General features: G+C 45.0%; 1 protein-coding gene across 17 annotated transcripts in view; it reads left to right on the plus strand.

Annotated features, from left to right (window-relative positions):
• The window catches only part of Helz (helicase with zinc finger), a 165,830-nt gene that overhangs the window by 41,803 nt on the left and 108,204 nt on the right, over window positions 1–15,823 (plus strand). For 16 of the 17 annotated variants that reach the window (XR_010055158.1, XM_063268757.1, XM_039085638.2 and 13 more), the window contains 2 exons: window positions 4,851–5,078; window positions 7,952–7,988. Coding sequence is in view for 15 of the 17 variants with exons in the window: in XM_063268757.1 (XP_063124827.1) it covers window positions 4,869–5,078; window positions 7,952–7,988 (247 nt within the window). In the remaining 2 variants the exon portion in view is untranslated. Of the gene's footprint in view, window positions 1–4,850; window positions 5,079–7,951; window positions 7,989–8,142; window positions 8,629–9,137; window positions 9,189–15,823 lie in introns of those variants that run through there. The other variant, XM_063268761.1, reaches the window with a different exon arrangement.

Genomic DNA, 15,823 nt, shown 5'->3' on the forward strand with positions numbered 1-15,823 from the left:
TGGGTTAGTGATTGTTCTGTAATACTGTTCTTTTTTTGTTTTGTTTTGTTTTAAAATTTAAGTTTTAATTTTTTATGTTCACAGGTGCCTGCATGTGTGTGTATCATATGCATGCAGTGTTCATGGAGATCTTGCCAGGTCATTGGGTCTCTGGGAACTAGAACTACAGAGGGCTGTGAGCCACCATGACTATGCTGGGAACTGAACCTGGGTCTTCTGGGGAAGCAGAAAGTGCTTCTAACCACTGAGCTGTCACCGCATCCCTGTAATGCTCGTCTTAGGTGTGGCGGACGGCAGAGTCACTGCAACAATCCAGAAATGAGTAGTTTTTGATTTTTGTTTGATAATTGATTCTACCAAGTCAATACATGTTTATATTAGGGACATAAATTCAAATCATAACTGAACTATTTAAACTCTCTTAAACCCAACTGGGAAATGTATAGCATGTGCAGGGAGCTGAGGGAGTTTGCAAGGAGACCAGGAAAAAGACTGAAGTGATGCCATTTATTTGTCAAATTATCTTGTTAGTTAGTAACACAGTTTTTATTTTTATGTTAAATGACTAATTTGTTAAAAAAAAAAAAAAAATGAAAACAAAAAGCAGGTGATGCTCGAATGCCTGGAATCCCAGCCCTTGAGAGGCAGAGGCAGAGGCAGGCAGTCTGGTCTAAGAGTGAGTTCCAAGACAGCCAGGGGAACACAGGCAAATCTTGTTTTGAAAAAAACCAAAGAAGCCTAAAAAGTATTAACACTTAACATGTTAAGTATAAACATTTAAAACCATATTTTGTTTTTAGTTAAAAACCCCAGGAGTTGGGGAAAAAACAGCTCAGTTGGTAAGGCCTGTCATACAGGCCCAAGGATCTGAGTGCAGATGCTAGCATCCAAGGAAAGCCAGGCATGGTAATGTGGACTTGTAATCCAGTGTTGGGAAAACAGGCAGATCCTTGGAGGTTTTAGCCAGCCCACCTAACCAAATTGATAAACTCCAGATTTAGTAAGAGACCTTATCTCAAAAACAAAAACAAAAACAAAAACAAAAAAAACCCACTACCACCACCACCAAAAAACAAAACAAAACAAAACAAAACAAAAAACAAAAAAAAAACAGAGTAAACTCGATGTAGTGAGGCACATCGTTGTTTTTGATACAGGGCCTTCCGATGTAGCCTTGGCTGTCCTAGGCTCTGTCATAGATCAGGCTGGCCTTGAACTCTTGGGTGCTGGGATTAAAGGCATGTTGCACCAGGCTGGCTATGATGCATGCTTTAGTCCCACTATTCAAGAGGCAGAGGTAAGGGCTGGAGTGACGGAGGGAAGGCTGCTTTTCCAGAGGGTCCTGGTTTGTCCTCAGCACCCACTTAGTGGGTCAAACTGTAACAGGGATCAGATGCTCTCTTTTGGCCTCTGTGAACACCAGGTTTAGGAAAAACTCCCATAAGCATAAAATAATAGTAATAGTAGTAGTAGTAGTAGTAGTAGTAGTAGTAGTAGTAGTAGTAATAGGCAGATGGATCTCTTAAACGCACAGAGGTGACTTTAAGGCCAGTCTGGCTTACATAGTGAGACACTTCAAAAGAAGGTTGAGAGTAATTGAGGAAGATGCTTATGTTAACCTTTAGCCTTCATGTGCCTTTCTTCTCTCTCTCTCTCTCTCTCTCTCTCTCTCTCTCTCTCTTTATATTGAGAGAGTTAGAGGATATTGTATTGCATCTTATATACTACTTGTATTTGCTAACTGCTGATATACACTGGTGATGTCCCTTTTGACCCCTCTTACTGTTCCTTCAGGGTGTCTGTGTCTTCTGAAGAATCACAGTGTGGGAAGTTGAAGGGCGGTGCTCATTTCTGAAGCCTCTCATCCCGCACTGCAGTTTATGGCTGCAGAACAGTTTACTGAGGGCAGAGCCGGGTTATGGAGGTTGGAGCTGGGCATGCTAGCCAAGAGCATTTCCGTTGGCCAGTGCTTATCAACCTTCCTAACGCTGGGGCCCTTTAATACAGCTCCTCATGCTGTGGTGACCCCCAACCATGACATTATTTTTGTTGCTACTTCATAACTGTAATTTAGCTTCTGAATCAATGTAAACATCTGTGTCTCCTAATGGTCTTGGGCAATCCCCGTGAAAGGGCTGCGACCCACAGGTTGGAAACTGCTGCTGCAGGCTGAGGAGGTGATGGGACAGATGGACTCTATAAGGACAACAGGGAGCATGGAGGTTGTCAGAGCAGAAGGAAGGCTAAGGATTGACCAATCGAAGCAGGCCACAGCCTTGATGAGGGTGGGGAGGAGGGTTGGCAGGAGCCGGTCTTGAAGCAGTGCTGTCGCTGCCACTTCTTACAGTCTCTGTGAAGGGATGGGGAGAAGCAGGCTTGAGTCCCTGCTGTCCGCTCTAACTTTTACTACACAAGTGTGAGCACAAGTCGTGGTGCACATGCATGAGGGGCCAGATGACAACTTTTGGGGGTTAGTGGTCCTTCCACTGTAAGTCCTGTGGGTCAGACAAGCTGGTGGGCTTTTCCAGGAAGCACCTTTACTAAACGGTCTTGCTGGCCTTCTTACTGTCTCCTTGAGCCGTTTTACTGGTTTTTCTCTCTCTGATAGAGTAAACTAATATGTATGGATTTATTAGAGTGGCTTATAGGATGTATCCCAAGTAGTCCAACCATGGCTGTCTCCCATGGAAAGGGGAGGGATCCAGTAGGTGTTCAATCCACAAGACTGGATGTCTCAGCTGTCCCTATCTGCTGCTGGAGTCCCTGTCCTGGAGAGCTGCCCATTCCGTCTGTGTCGGAATCCTGAAGAAGTAGGTTCTAACACGGGCATGGGAGTGAGTACCTCAGCAACAGGACAGGTGAACGCTCCTGTGTGGGTGAGGGCAAGCAGGCGAAAAGCAGAGCTTCTTTTTTCCCTGTCCCTTTACGTAGGCTATCACCAGGAAGTGTGGACCAGAATAGGGTTAGTAATCTGATTTCATACGATCCAGATTCAGTGTGGGTCTCCCACCTAAATAATCCAGCCCAGAAACATCCCTCACAGCTGTGCCCAGCTTCTTAGGTTTTAGTTAATTTCAAAACCATATTTTGAAAAAGACTTGACTTTTGCGTGAATGAAGATGTGCCACAGAGCCTGTGCCAGGTCACAGAAGCTGGTTCGCTCCTACTGTGTGGTACCCTGGGATCCAGCTTCAGTTGTCAGTGTTTCGGCAAGCACCTTTTCCCACGGAGTCGCCTCGCTGCCTGTAGTGTGCCCTTAGTGGTCAGTGCTGCCATTCCCGCCTGTTGACCTTCCTTCAGAGGACTGACATTGATAGATTGCTTCTTTTTTTCCTCCCCTTTCATAGTCCCGGGAATCAAACTCAACCCTGTACATGCCACCCCCGGGCTCTACCATCGAGTCGTTAATAGGTCCCACCTTTGTTTACAACCTGTCCTTCCCGTGCTGACTGTGGGAAGAACCTCCGACTCTCCTAGTATTTGACCCATAGTCCTCCCTACCCTACTCTACTGCAAAGTTTTGGCATCTCGAGTTTAACGTGTGGTTTATCTCCTCTTGCTGAGTTCAGCTGAACACTTCCTTTTTTAAACATTTTTTGAAAAATGTTCTTGCATGTGTGCATGTGTGGGTGCGTATGTCAGAGGAAAGCTTGCAGAAGTTCGTTCTTCTACCTTGTGCTTATCAGGGATCGACAGGCCGCCAGACTGGGTGGCAAGCGCCTTTACCTGCTGAGCCCTCTGGTTCAGCTGACCTGATGTCTCTGCAGAGCTGAAGTTTGCTCCTGCTGTGGTCTGTGCTGTGAACTCCTGTTCCCCTCCTGAGCCAGCTCACGCTTCAGATGGAGCCTCTTTCTGGTCTTTGGTAGCCTGAGTTTTGGCTCCTCTGCTAACCTCTGAGATCCTGGAAAGCAGTGACCTCATGCCTTATCTCTGTGTTTGGGGCTGTTCGCATATAGCCTGGCCCTCTGGGAATGTGGGCGGAGTTGAAGGCCCAGCTCAGACTTTGGCTAGACGGGTGTGAGAAAAAAAAATCCTACACAATATGGATTTTGATTTTCTGCAGTGCCAGAAGTGTAAGACTAGAGAGAGGCTGAAACTTGAAGGTTTAGACAGGAAAAGTTTCTGCTCTTTTGGTCAGAAAAGTGGAATCTTGTTGTTATGTGTACCTGTAGCATTCATTTATGTTTCATTTAGGAGGAATTCGATCCTAGGGGCTTATGGTGGTAGGTTAGCATGGGTCTTAGGAAATACAGGCTTCATAAATTATGCGTGTTAATTTTACTCTTCCCACAGCTGCGATGACCAGAAGGTTTGCTGAGGAAGCCTCTCCATTGGGAGAGGTACAATGGGGAGAGTGTATAAGTTTTACTATATATCTGTCTCATTTTCTTTTTAAACACATACTCTTTTTTTTTTTTAAAGATTTATTTATTTATTATATATAAGTACACTGTAGCTGTCTTCAGATACACCAGAAGAGGGCATCAGATCTCTTTACAGATGGTTGTGAGCCACCATGTGGTTGCTGGGAATTGAACTCATGACCTCTGAAAGAGCAGTCGGGTGCTCTTAACCGCTGAGCCATCTCTCCAGCCCCTAAACACATACTCTTAAGACCTTCAATTATTTGCAGATATGTTTTGCCTGTGTATGTGCTTCCGAGTGTATGTTCACTCCGGGCATGCAGGTACCTGACAGGGCATTAGAGTTGGCTGTGAGTTGGCCAGGAGCTGAACCTCGGTCCCAAATCTGGGTTCTCTACAAGAGCAGCCAGTGCTTTCGATCACTGAGCCGTGTCTCCAGCCCTTTGCCGAGTCTTTAAGTCACAACCATTCTTTTCTCATGTTTAGGATTTTTGTCCCTGAGTCATGGAAGACAGAAGAGCTGAAAGGTCATGTGAACAAGCGTGCGCGTCACTGCAGAGGCAGGACTATGACATGGCCCTCCAGCATTGCACAGACGCCCTGCTCTCTCTTGGCCAGTACTCCATGACAGACTTCGCAGGGCCGTGCCCAGTGGAGATTGAGCGCATCAAAATCGAGAGTCTTCTGTACAGAATTGCCTCATTCTTGCAGTTGGTGAGTGGATGCTGTTGGTACACCAGTGACGAGCTGTTGATGTACCCGTAGTTACAAGGACCATATGCTGGACACCTTCTGTACAAATGAGCTAGCTTGGGCCTGAACAGATTCGAGGGAAATACCTGGTGATTGCTGAACATTCTCAATGGCAAACAACTATATTTAAAACTTTACAAACTGTGTTATGGTACTCACTCATTTAATATGTGTTTATCGAGCACAATAGTCTGATAGACATTGTTCTAGAAACTTCACACGTAGACTGGTAAGAGAGAGAGGCCTTCTCCCTGTCACAGTCTAGCAGGGGAATAGGTAGGAGCACTGGCTGTTTCAGGTGGCTGTACACTAGGTTGATGCATGCAGGGAGGTGAGGGCCCAGGAACCTCGGAGCAGCTATGCTGCCCATGGGTGTTTACCCAGGATGTTCCGGGCCAGCCAATGAGAAGGTGATAGGAAGGGGAAGTAGGGATGTGGAGCTCTGGAGAAAGGGAACAGGCAGACGGTGCAGGGACTCTGAGGCAGAGGCATCACAGTCAAATGTGAATACTACCTGCACTGGTATGATTCTAGAGTGAGTGAGGGGGAGGGAAAGAGTAGGGCAGTGGGGTCTGTCGGGCCTTCTGAGTCATTCACATGAGTGATTGGGGGCTGCTATAGAGGCTGGGGCAGAGCAGGGGTGGGATTTGATTCACCAGGAACCCTTAGACTAATTTTTAAAATAGGTTATTAAAAACAAAACAAAACAAAATGGGCCGTGGTAGCACACACCTTTAATTCTAGCATTTGGGAGTCAGAGGCAGGACTGTCTGAGTTTGAGGCCAGCATAACTAAACAGAGGGTTTCAGGACAGCCAGGGCCTGTTTCAAAAAACGAGAAAAAAAGGTGTTGGGCATAGTAGTACATGTTGTGAATCCCAGCACTTGGGAGGTAGAGGCAGGAGGATCTCTGTGAGTTCAAGGGCAGCTCCATTTACATAGTGAATTCCAGAACAGCTAAGGCTATTCAGAAAGACCTTGCCTCAAAAAAACAAAGACAGACTATAAAGGGGTATGAATGTATGCAAAGGGACTGTTGGGATGACCTAGAGCCAAGATGACCAAGACTCAGTGTTCAGTTTATAAACAGCAGTGCAACCGGTTCTGTGCACAGGTTGAAGGCAGCAACAGATTTCCTAACACCAAGTGCAGGGAGAGAGAGAGAGAGAGAGAGAGAGAGAGAGAGAGTGTGTGTGTGTGTGTGTGTGTGTGTGTGTGTGTGTGTGTGTTTTGTCATGTGAAGTTACTTACCCTGAACCATTTTGACTGAGTGCTTACTAGAACGGGGCTCCCTTGAGCTGGGGTGAGAAAGCCCCAGGTGGGGAGCATGTTTGTGAGCTTAGTTTTGTGTCTTTAGATTTGAGGTTTCTCTGAGCATCAGGCAGGTGGCAGGAGTGAGTGCAAGCAAGGGGTTTCTGGAGAGAGATTAAGGATGTTAGTTAGCATCCAGGGCTTGGTTCAGGTCCCAGGAAGAAGCAGGCTGCAGACCCGGTGTGATGGTGGGACCTGTTGGTGTGAGAGAAGGAGCAGAGTGCAGGGAGGACTAGCTGGGAGTAAAAGGAAAGGTGAGAGAGCCCTAGGCCATGCGCTCTGTGCGGAAGGTGAGATATCATTCACTCAGGTCACTGGCTGCCTCTGGGGACACGGCAGGTGTGTGGCTCACATTGGATGCAGGGTAGGTTGCTGTCGGCCATGATGGGACTAGCTTCCTTAGACAGTCTGACTTAAGGAGAACCTGAGAGAGTTAGGGCAGGAACTCTTTTTATGTTTTTCTTTCTTCAACAGTCTCACTGTGTAGCCCTGGCTGGTCTGGCCTCCATTTGTAGAGTAGGCTGCTCTCCAACTGGTGATCCTCCTGCTTCTGCCTTTGGAATGAAGGTTTACAAGCTTGCAGAGCCAACTCTGAGAGAATTTCTGCCACAGCACCAGAGAAAAGAAAGGAGCCTGTGGAAAAAATAGAAGTCAAGTCACAAGTTTAGGGTTTTTAAAATTTTATTTTTTAAAATCATATTTATTTTTACTTTATGTGCATTGGTGCTTTGCCTGCATTTGTATCTGTGTGAGGGCGTCAGATCGCCTGGAACTAGAGTTACAGACAGTTGTGAGCCACCATGTGGGTACTGGGGACTGAACCTAGGTCCTCTGGAAGAGAGGCCAGTGCTCTTAACTACTGAGCTATCTCTCTTAAGTTCCCCTTTCCCCCTTCACTCTGCAAGACTGGGTTTATGGTTTCTCTGTGTATTCCTGGATGTTTTGGGATTTACTCTGTACACCAGGCTGGCCTTGAACTCAGAGATCTGCTGTCTCTACTTGCATGCTAGGACTAAAGGTGTACGCCACCATACCTGGCTCAGTCAGATTTTTTTTTTTCTTTTTAAGTTGGGAAAAATAATAGCATGATAGTTTAGGAATGAATCAGTGGAAAGGAACCATGATAAGGTATGGTAGAGTAGAAGAAGCTTGGAGGTGGATGGTTGGTAGGTTTAGAAAGGAGTAGGTGTGAGGAGAGGCTGCTGGGAAGGAGTAGATACAGCTGTGACAGTGGGAATTCTCAGTCAAGCCGTTGGCAGGGGAAGAGGAGGTGTGGGAGGAGGTCGTGGCTAGCTCGGAGGCTGGAGGAGGTGAGAGTGCTGTGGGAGTGGGTGCAGGGCAAGCACTGTGATGTGGTGGAGGTGGCCCTCAGAGAGCATGGGCATGAGCCATCCCTGTGAGTGTTAGACTGACAGCATTCACAGTTCTCCTCAGAGACAGCTCGGCTCCTCTGTGCTGCTGGGTCTTAAAAGCAGCCTTTGAAGCATGTCAGTTTACCTTGTGTCTTTTCTTTTCTTTTTGTAGAAAAACTACGGGCAAGCTGATGAAGATTGTAGGCATGGTATGTTTAAAAGACGGGACCCTTTTCTGATTTGAAGGTTTTTTAAATGATTAAATTGAACAAAGTTTAAGGTTTGATTTTTTTTTTTTAAATTTCCATTTGCCAATTTCGAAAGCAATTATAATGTTATATCCTCTCTTACTGTCATGCCTAGTGAAGGATTGAGTTGTCTTTCCTGCGGTGACAAGCATATACCAGGTGAACATGTGGGCATGACTGCTGACATTCCTGTCCCACGTGCTCCTTCACCCTCGCTCCCTCAAGGGGCGTTTAGAGTGAGTCCTTTAAGTTCAGGCAAGCAGTTATAGTCTGTAAGTGCCATGTTTAAGAAATGCATCACATCTTGATAAAAATGCTAACCTCAATATGTTGAAAATATCTGTGCTTTCTTCTAAACAAGTCAGAGTACGTTCCTTAGTAGTCTGACTGGAATGTTCTGGAGTTCTCTTTCCTGTTTTCTTGTGGCCGGAAGTTGAGACCAATAAGATCCACATTCTCTGAGTGCTCATTGTGTGGAGATCCTTTTCCTGGCCATTGCTGCATCTCTGTAGAGTGCCCAGGACCCTGAGGGTGAAGGGTTCAGTGTGCCTTCCCACGCTCTCCTGCTGGGCTGTTCACACAGCTCAGTGGCTTGGATAATGTAAGTCATGTTTCATTTATCCAGAACTGGGGGTTCAGGCCGAGGTATTTGACATGTTTAGGTCTTGTTTGTTTGTTTGTTTTGCCTCTTTATTTCTTTGTGTCAAAACTTTAAAAAGGAATTAAATATCTATTTTACACCTTACCCAGCCACCTTACATACTTCTGTGGCACATGGGGCATATTTTACACATTAGTCACTAATGCTCAGTGGCCTTTCTGTGAACCTTGCAATAGAATTATAGCAGTTTGGGGCTTAAATTAGAATTAGAGATATTCCTGTCATCTTTGCACATTTCTAAAAACACTAAGCAGATACAATGCCATATAGAGAAATGTAACATCTCTGTCTCATCTGGAGAAGTGGTGTGCTTAGTAAGCCTGCCTTTACTGTACTGAGAAACGCAGGGGCTTATAATACATAAATTGGTTTTTCCCCAATTTAGCAAATAGTTTTATAGTGGAGCTGGCCAGATGGCTTAGCAGGTAAGAGAACACTTGTTCTTGCAGAGAGAGGATCCAGGTTCGATTCCCAGCACCCACGTGATGGCTCAAACTTCTGTAAGTCTAACCCTGGGGGATCTAGCACCCTTTTCTGACGACTGTGGCCACCGGGCACAAGCGTGGTTCATATATTTACATGTAGGCAAAAACACTCAACACACATAAAACAAAATTGAAAAAGTCCAAGAAACAAAACCAAACAAGACCCGGCACATGCTTACCACGGCGTTCTTACTCCACGGTAGCATGGCTGTCTTCCCAAGGTAGTGTTCATGTGCGAGTTCCCTTGCCTCCTGTGACGCAGTCCGTAATTCCCAAACGATGAGCCTCCAGCAGGTTCCAGTTTGTCCTTCGTCTTGCTTATTGTTGCCGTTGGTTCATACCTGGTCTTAAGCAGTGGCAGCTCTCTGGGCTAATTTTGTGTACTGCCGGTGCTTTTAGAGACCCTGTCATGGTGTAGTATGACATGTTCTTGCCCTCTGCAATGTGTGCGAATGCTCCTCACACTCTCCGGACACTTTGCCTTTCTCATGTACAAGACTTGGTTCCATCTCGTTAATTCTCACTTCCCTGAGTTCTTGAGAAGTTGATTCAGACTTCTCATTTGGGGAATGTGCGTACAGAGGTCCCAGGAGATTATATGATTTGTGAAAAGTTTTGGAAGAGTAAATGTTGGTGAGGGGGAATTTTCGTTTTCCTGTTTTATTTAGTTTCTTTTTTTTTTACTGTAAAGACAGCATCTCTCCATATAGCTCCGGCTCTCCTGGGCCTCAGTATGTGGAGCAGGGCTTTGAGCAACATGGCATTGTAGACTTACACACATTTAACCCAGATGAATTACCGGGATAGAAGCTTAGCCATTGCGAAGAGGAAGTTGTGACGTGTGGAGCATGCTTGGTGGTGTCAGAGCAGTGGAGTACCGGTTGGAGATCCCTTCTGACCCCTGATCCTCTAATCTCATTTCTAGAGTCCTATCCCAAGGAAATAATACCAATGGAAGGGAAATTGTATGCATACTGGTGTTCACTGTGGTGCTGCGTGCTAAAGTGAGAGGTAGTTGGCGCTCAACAAGGAAGGGCTTCATTTATTATAGTCTCTGTGGTCTGTGTTCCATACTCCTTTTAGGTCACACCAAAGAACTTGGAAGTGGTTATTTTATTTTATTTTAATTTAATTAAATTTATTTTATTTTATTTTAGACAGGGTTTTTCTGTGCAACAGCCTTGGCTGTCCTGGAACTAGCTCTATAGAGCAGGCTGGCATCCAACTCAGAGAGCCACCTTCCTCTGCATCCCATGTGCTAGGATTAAAGGCACACACCACCACTGCCTGGTGGAAGTGGTCCTTTTGTATGTGCAAGTGTGTGAGCATCAGGCATGGGACCAGAGGTTGACATTGGGTAGTCTCTACTTTTTCTCCATTTTTTTTTATTGGGGCCATGGTATTTCGCTGGACCTAGAGCTCCTTGCGTGATGAGACTGATGGCCAACAGGCCCCTGAGATTATTCTGTCTGTGCTTCCCCTGTTTCCCCAGCACTGGGGGTGCAGACGTCTACTGCTGAGCCCTGCATGCGTGTCAGCTTCTCATGCTTGTGTGGCAACACTTTACCCACTTTTACCCACTTTCCCTAGAAAGAGTTGTCTTCCTACCGACCGTTATACAAAAGCATCTCTCCAGTGTTAATCATTTCAAGTAGACGTTAGACAGTGCTGGCTATCGTTATTCACGCAGCTACAGAATTCTGTCTGATTTTTACATATACATTTTCCAATTCTCAGTGATGTTATTTTTATGTAATATAAATGGTGTGGCTAGACCAGCCAGTTGACTAACAAGCAAGAAGAAACTCTTGGTTCCTGGTAATCCGTTACACTGCATGGTTACACCAAGATGCTTCCAGGTCAGGCCTGGAGCTCTCATGAGTGCCTCAGACCAATCCTTCCTGTGTGATGCTCATTCTTCTATTGTGGGGTCAGTTTGCATTTTCTTTGGAACTTGTGTATGTGTGGGTGTGTCACTTTAAAATAAACAGCTCATCAGCCAACTTACATGGATTCTGATACATTATGTTGTATTGACTGCCACTGCCAAGAAGCAGGTGATGGCGACCTTCAAACTTAATTCCTACTCTGGAAACATCACAGAGTATCACTAAATCAAAAAGCAAAAAGCAGTTATTATCTATCTATCTATCTATCTATCTATCTATCTATCTATCTATCTATCTATCTATCTATCTATCTTTTTGAGTTAGTCTCTGTCTGTCAAACTGCCCTGGTTCATTGTTGCTGATGTTAGCCCGTGTTCTCCTTTTAGAGTACATTGATGGCCTCAGAATATACTAATTTGGCACACATGGTGTCAGGGCCTTTACGGTTGCCATGGGTTTTCTTCTTTCTATTCATATGTTCTTATGAAATTCTATTTTGATCCCAAGGAGCTCCAGAATGATTTTCTGGTGCGGTAGGTAGATAGTCCATCAGTAACTTGCATCTGGAGGAAGTGCAAATAATTCTTGAAATAATTCTTACTATACTTCTTTCTCTCATTCCATCATGTGGGATGTGGGGCCTGAGTGAGCCAACGTTCTCAGGCTCAGCCGCAAGTACCTTCACCCGCTGAGCCATCTTGCTGGCCCTGTGTTTTGAAATGTTTTAAAGTAACTGTAGACCAGGAGACAATGACCTCTCAGTGTTTCTGTGTGTCTCGCTAAACGAGGCCATGCTGCGCCAGCACAGTATTTCGTTCATCTAACAAAATAGACTGTTGCTATTTGAGACCCAGTCCATAGTCAGGGTTACTTGGTTGCTCTTAAGAAATCTTTATAGCTGACTTGTTTAATTGGAACTCAACAAGAAGTTATAAAGTTTTGAAGGTGGAATTCAACTTTAGGAAGTAGCTGTCAGTTCTTCATAAAGAAGGGTCTGTGCTATGTCTCAGTTAAGAAATAAGATGTGGGGGGTTGGGGATTTAGCTCAGTGGTAGAGCACTTGCCTAGCAAGTGCAAGACCCTGGGTTCGATCCCCAGCTCTGAAAAAAAAAAAAGAAAAGAAAAAGAAATAAGATGTGTAGAGAAAGTGTAGAGACTTGAAACAAACTCAGGGTGCTGCTGGGTTCCTTCTGGCTTGAAGCCGGGTAAGTGATGTAGTGAGATCGGTTTTCATTATGTGAATGTAAAATGGGATGGGAACACATAATGAGACGATTCCAGTGCTTTTGAAAATTTCATTATACAGGAAACTTAGAATTTTGTTAAATGTATGTGTTGTGTGTGTGTGTGTGCGTGTGTGTGTGTGTGTACACACACATGTACATGTGGGTGTATGGGTGCTCCTGTGTGTGGTATGGCCAGCCAGAGGACAACTTGGTAGGGCCACCACGTGAGTTTTAAGGATGGAGCTCAGATCGCCATGTTGGCATCAAGTACTTTTACCTGCTGAGTCACCTTTCTAGCCCCTTAGGACTTCGTGTAATAACAAATTGAATGATTTGTGATATTTGAGTTGAACCCTGATTTTTATAAACATCAGGTATACAGTTCTGAAATCCTAGCCATGAGTTTTTTCAAGCTAAAAAGCCACCATCGCAAGTTCATGTTAGTGACACCTGACCTCTGAAGCAGTGATGGTGCAAGCAGCACCTCCTGTTAGGTAGCTAGCCGGGGACCTAAGAAATTGGCAGGTTACTGAATGATCCTCTTCTCAGAAGAATTTAGATATAGGTACACAGTCCTGGAGTTAAAATGAGCTATATTCCCAGCCCTTAAAGCACTTAAAATATTAACTTTTTTTTTTTAAAGATTTATTTATTTTATCTATATGTTAGTACACTGTAGTTCTCTTCAGACTCTTCAGCATCACAGTACAGATGGTTGTGAGCCACCATGTGGTTGCTGGGAATTGAACTCAGGACCTCTGGAAGAGCAGTCAGTGCTCTTAACCGCTGAGCCATCTCTCCAGCCCCTAAAATATTAACTTTTTAATTAATGTCTATGTGTATGTGTCTGTGTGGGTCTATGAGTTGAGTGCAGGGGGCATGCCAACCCCCTTGGAACTGGAGCTGCAGGGGGTGATGAGCTGCCTGACAGGGGGTGGAGGGGTAGGGAGTGGGAGTGGGGAGGTGGGGGGTGGGGCTGGGGGTGGGGGTGGGGGTTGGAGGGGTAGGGGATGGGGGTGGGGGGCTGGTCACCGAACTCAGATGCCTTGGACAAGCAGTGTGTGCTCGTCACCCCTGAGCCGATTCTCCAGCCGTTAAATGTACTTCAGAAAAAGTGTTTTATTTGCATATATTAATTACACATAGGAATGGGTGTCATCATGGCATCTTCACATGTGTATCTGATGTATTCTGATCGTATTAACCCCGGTACACTGTCTTCTCCCACGAAGCAGATCCTTTCCATGTGACTGGCTAGGCCCCCTCCACGCCCCTGCCATTTCCTTTTTCCTTGCGGTTGACTCAGGGAGTTTAATTAGGGTGCACAGAATCACAGGCAGCTTACCAGAGCGGAGAAAAGTTAAATGCACTTTGGTGTACATTATTTGTACTTTGCACTGAGTTTATCAGACTGGGACAACATTGTAAGTCAGGGAGAATCTGTAGTTTCTACGGTAATTAAATGGCTTTGTTGGAAAAATATTTAGTTGATAGGATAATAGTGTTTAATCACAATATCTCAGGTCAGACCCTCTGAAATACATTGTTTTATTTAACCCTCTTGTCTTCTCTATTATAGCCATGGAAACTGGCTGTGTGTGATAAGTCAGCTTGTTTAATGCACAGCGGCAGTTGTGAGCTGAACTGTGGCTTTGATGTGAGACAGTGGTGGGAAGCCATGCTGCTGTCTGGATCCACATCTGTCATGTGTCTACTTCAGGGCTTTACATGCTGAACAACCAGGAAAAGAACACAGAAAGAAAAGAAAAGCACTTCTTTTATTCTAGAAATAAAAAGCTAGAGGCCCTAAACTATTTTCTTTTTTGTTTTTATTTTGCTATCTTCAGTTATGTATATCTTGGTCAGTGTTCTATTGCTGCAAAGCGACATCGTGACCCAGGCTCCTCTTAGAAAAGAAAGCATTTAATCGAGGACTTGCTTACAGTTTCAGAGGTTAGAGTTCATTATTGTCAAGGTGAGAAGCTCGGTGGCACACAGACAGAAATAGAACTGGAGAGGTAGCTGAGAGCTATATCCTGATTCTCTGGCTCTGAGATTCTGTGCTAGGCATGGGTTTTTGAAACCTTGAAGCCCACCCCCAGAGGCATGCTTCCTCCAGTACCCACTAATCTTTCCAATAGTGCCACCCCCTGGTGACCAGGCATTCAAATCTGTGAGCCTATGGGAGCCATTCTTAATCAGATCACCACAATGTTTATGTGCGTATGTTAATTGAATGCTGATATTCTGCCCCTCCTACAGGCTAGAGATGCTAGATCCCCTGGGGCTTTAGGCTGACCGGGTGTTGAGAACCAAATTTGGGTCCTCTGCAGGAGCAGCAAGTGAAGAGCAATTATTCTTAACCACTGAGCCAGCTCCCTGAGCTGACCCTTGCTGTTTGCCTAGTCCTGCCTGCTGCTGAGCTTCTGGGATTTTCCTTTCTTCTTCCCTCACAGCAGGGTTACTGGCCTGTGTGGCCATGCCTGGCTTTTCTCTGGGTGCTGGGGATTCAAACTCAGATCTTGCTTTTACATCAAGTGTCTTTACCACTGAGCTACTTCTCCACCTGCCTTTAAAAAAACGACATTTCCTAGGCCGAAAGCTTTATTTTTTTCTCCAATAGGAGTTTAGAATTTAAGTTTTTCTAATTTGAAACAATTATAGATTGGTAAGTTATAAGGAGAGGTCGCATGTACGCTTCGAATACTTTTCCATGATGGTTTTGACTTCTCTTACTCTAGTACTGTACCAAAACCAATAAATTAGTGTTAGTACGAGTGTGTATAGCACGTGCCTTTTGTCATGTGCTGATTCGTGTAGCCACCAACAACCTCTGCACAGTGTTCTGTTACCATAAGACCTTGTGTACTGTCCCACACTCAACACTCACTGCCATTCCTGACCTCTGACCCATGCCAGCAACAAGCCACTCTCATCTGGCATGTGTCATTCTGCAGGTGTTGTGTAAGCAGAGTTGTAGCATGTTTTACCTGGAATGGTTTTCACTCACTCAGTGCCCTTGAGGTCTGTCCAGGCTGAGACTACCAGTGGTTCAGCTTTGATCTCTTAGTAAGAATTGAAGGCTTTATGGAATTGGATTTTGTCTTTCAGTCCGATTTCCCCCAAATGTTTGTTAATATTTGTACATAAAGCTAATTTTAAAAGTTCTGTTCCATGTATTTGTACATGTGCATGTATAGTGTGCTTGTGGAGAGCAGAGAATAGCTTGTGGGGTGTGGATTTTTCACCTTCCCTTCTGTGGTCAGACTCAGGCTTGATGGCAGCTTCTTTGCCCACTGAGCCGTCTCACCAGCCTGATGTACAGGACTTGTATTTAGATTATAGAATGAGAAGATATGTGAAGGCTTAGTGTTTAGAGTCGAGGCTCTGATGTTGGTGCTTAGAGTTAACGTGGAGGAGATAAACTGTGAACCAGGGTGGCCTCTGGTGTAGGATTCTCATGTTCGTAGTGACTCTTCTCAGGGGACTTGTTAATTAAACAACTAGAGTTGTACATAAATCTTTAGCTTTATTT

This window comes from Rattus norvegicus, chromosome 10 (assembly GCF_036323735.1).
Source record: "Rattus norvegicus strain BN/NHsdMcwi chromosome 10, GRCr8, whole genome shotgun sequence".
Classification (NCBI taxonomy): domain Eukaryota; kingdom Metazoa; phylum Chordata; class Mammalia; order Rodentia; family Muridae; genus Rattus; species Rattus norvegicus.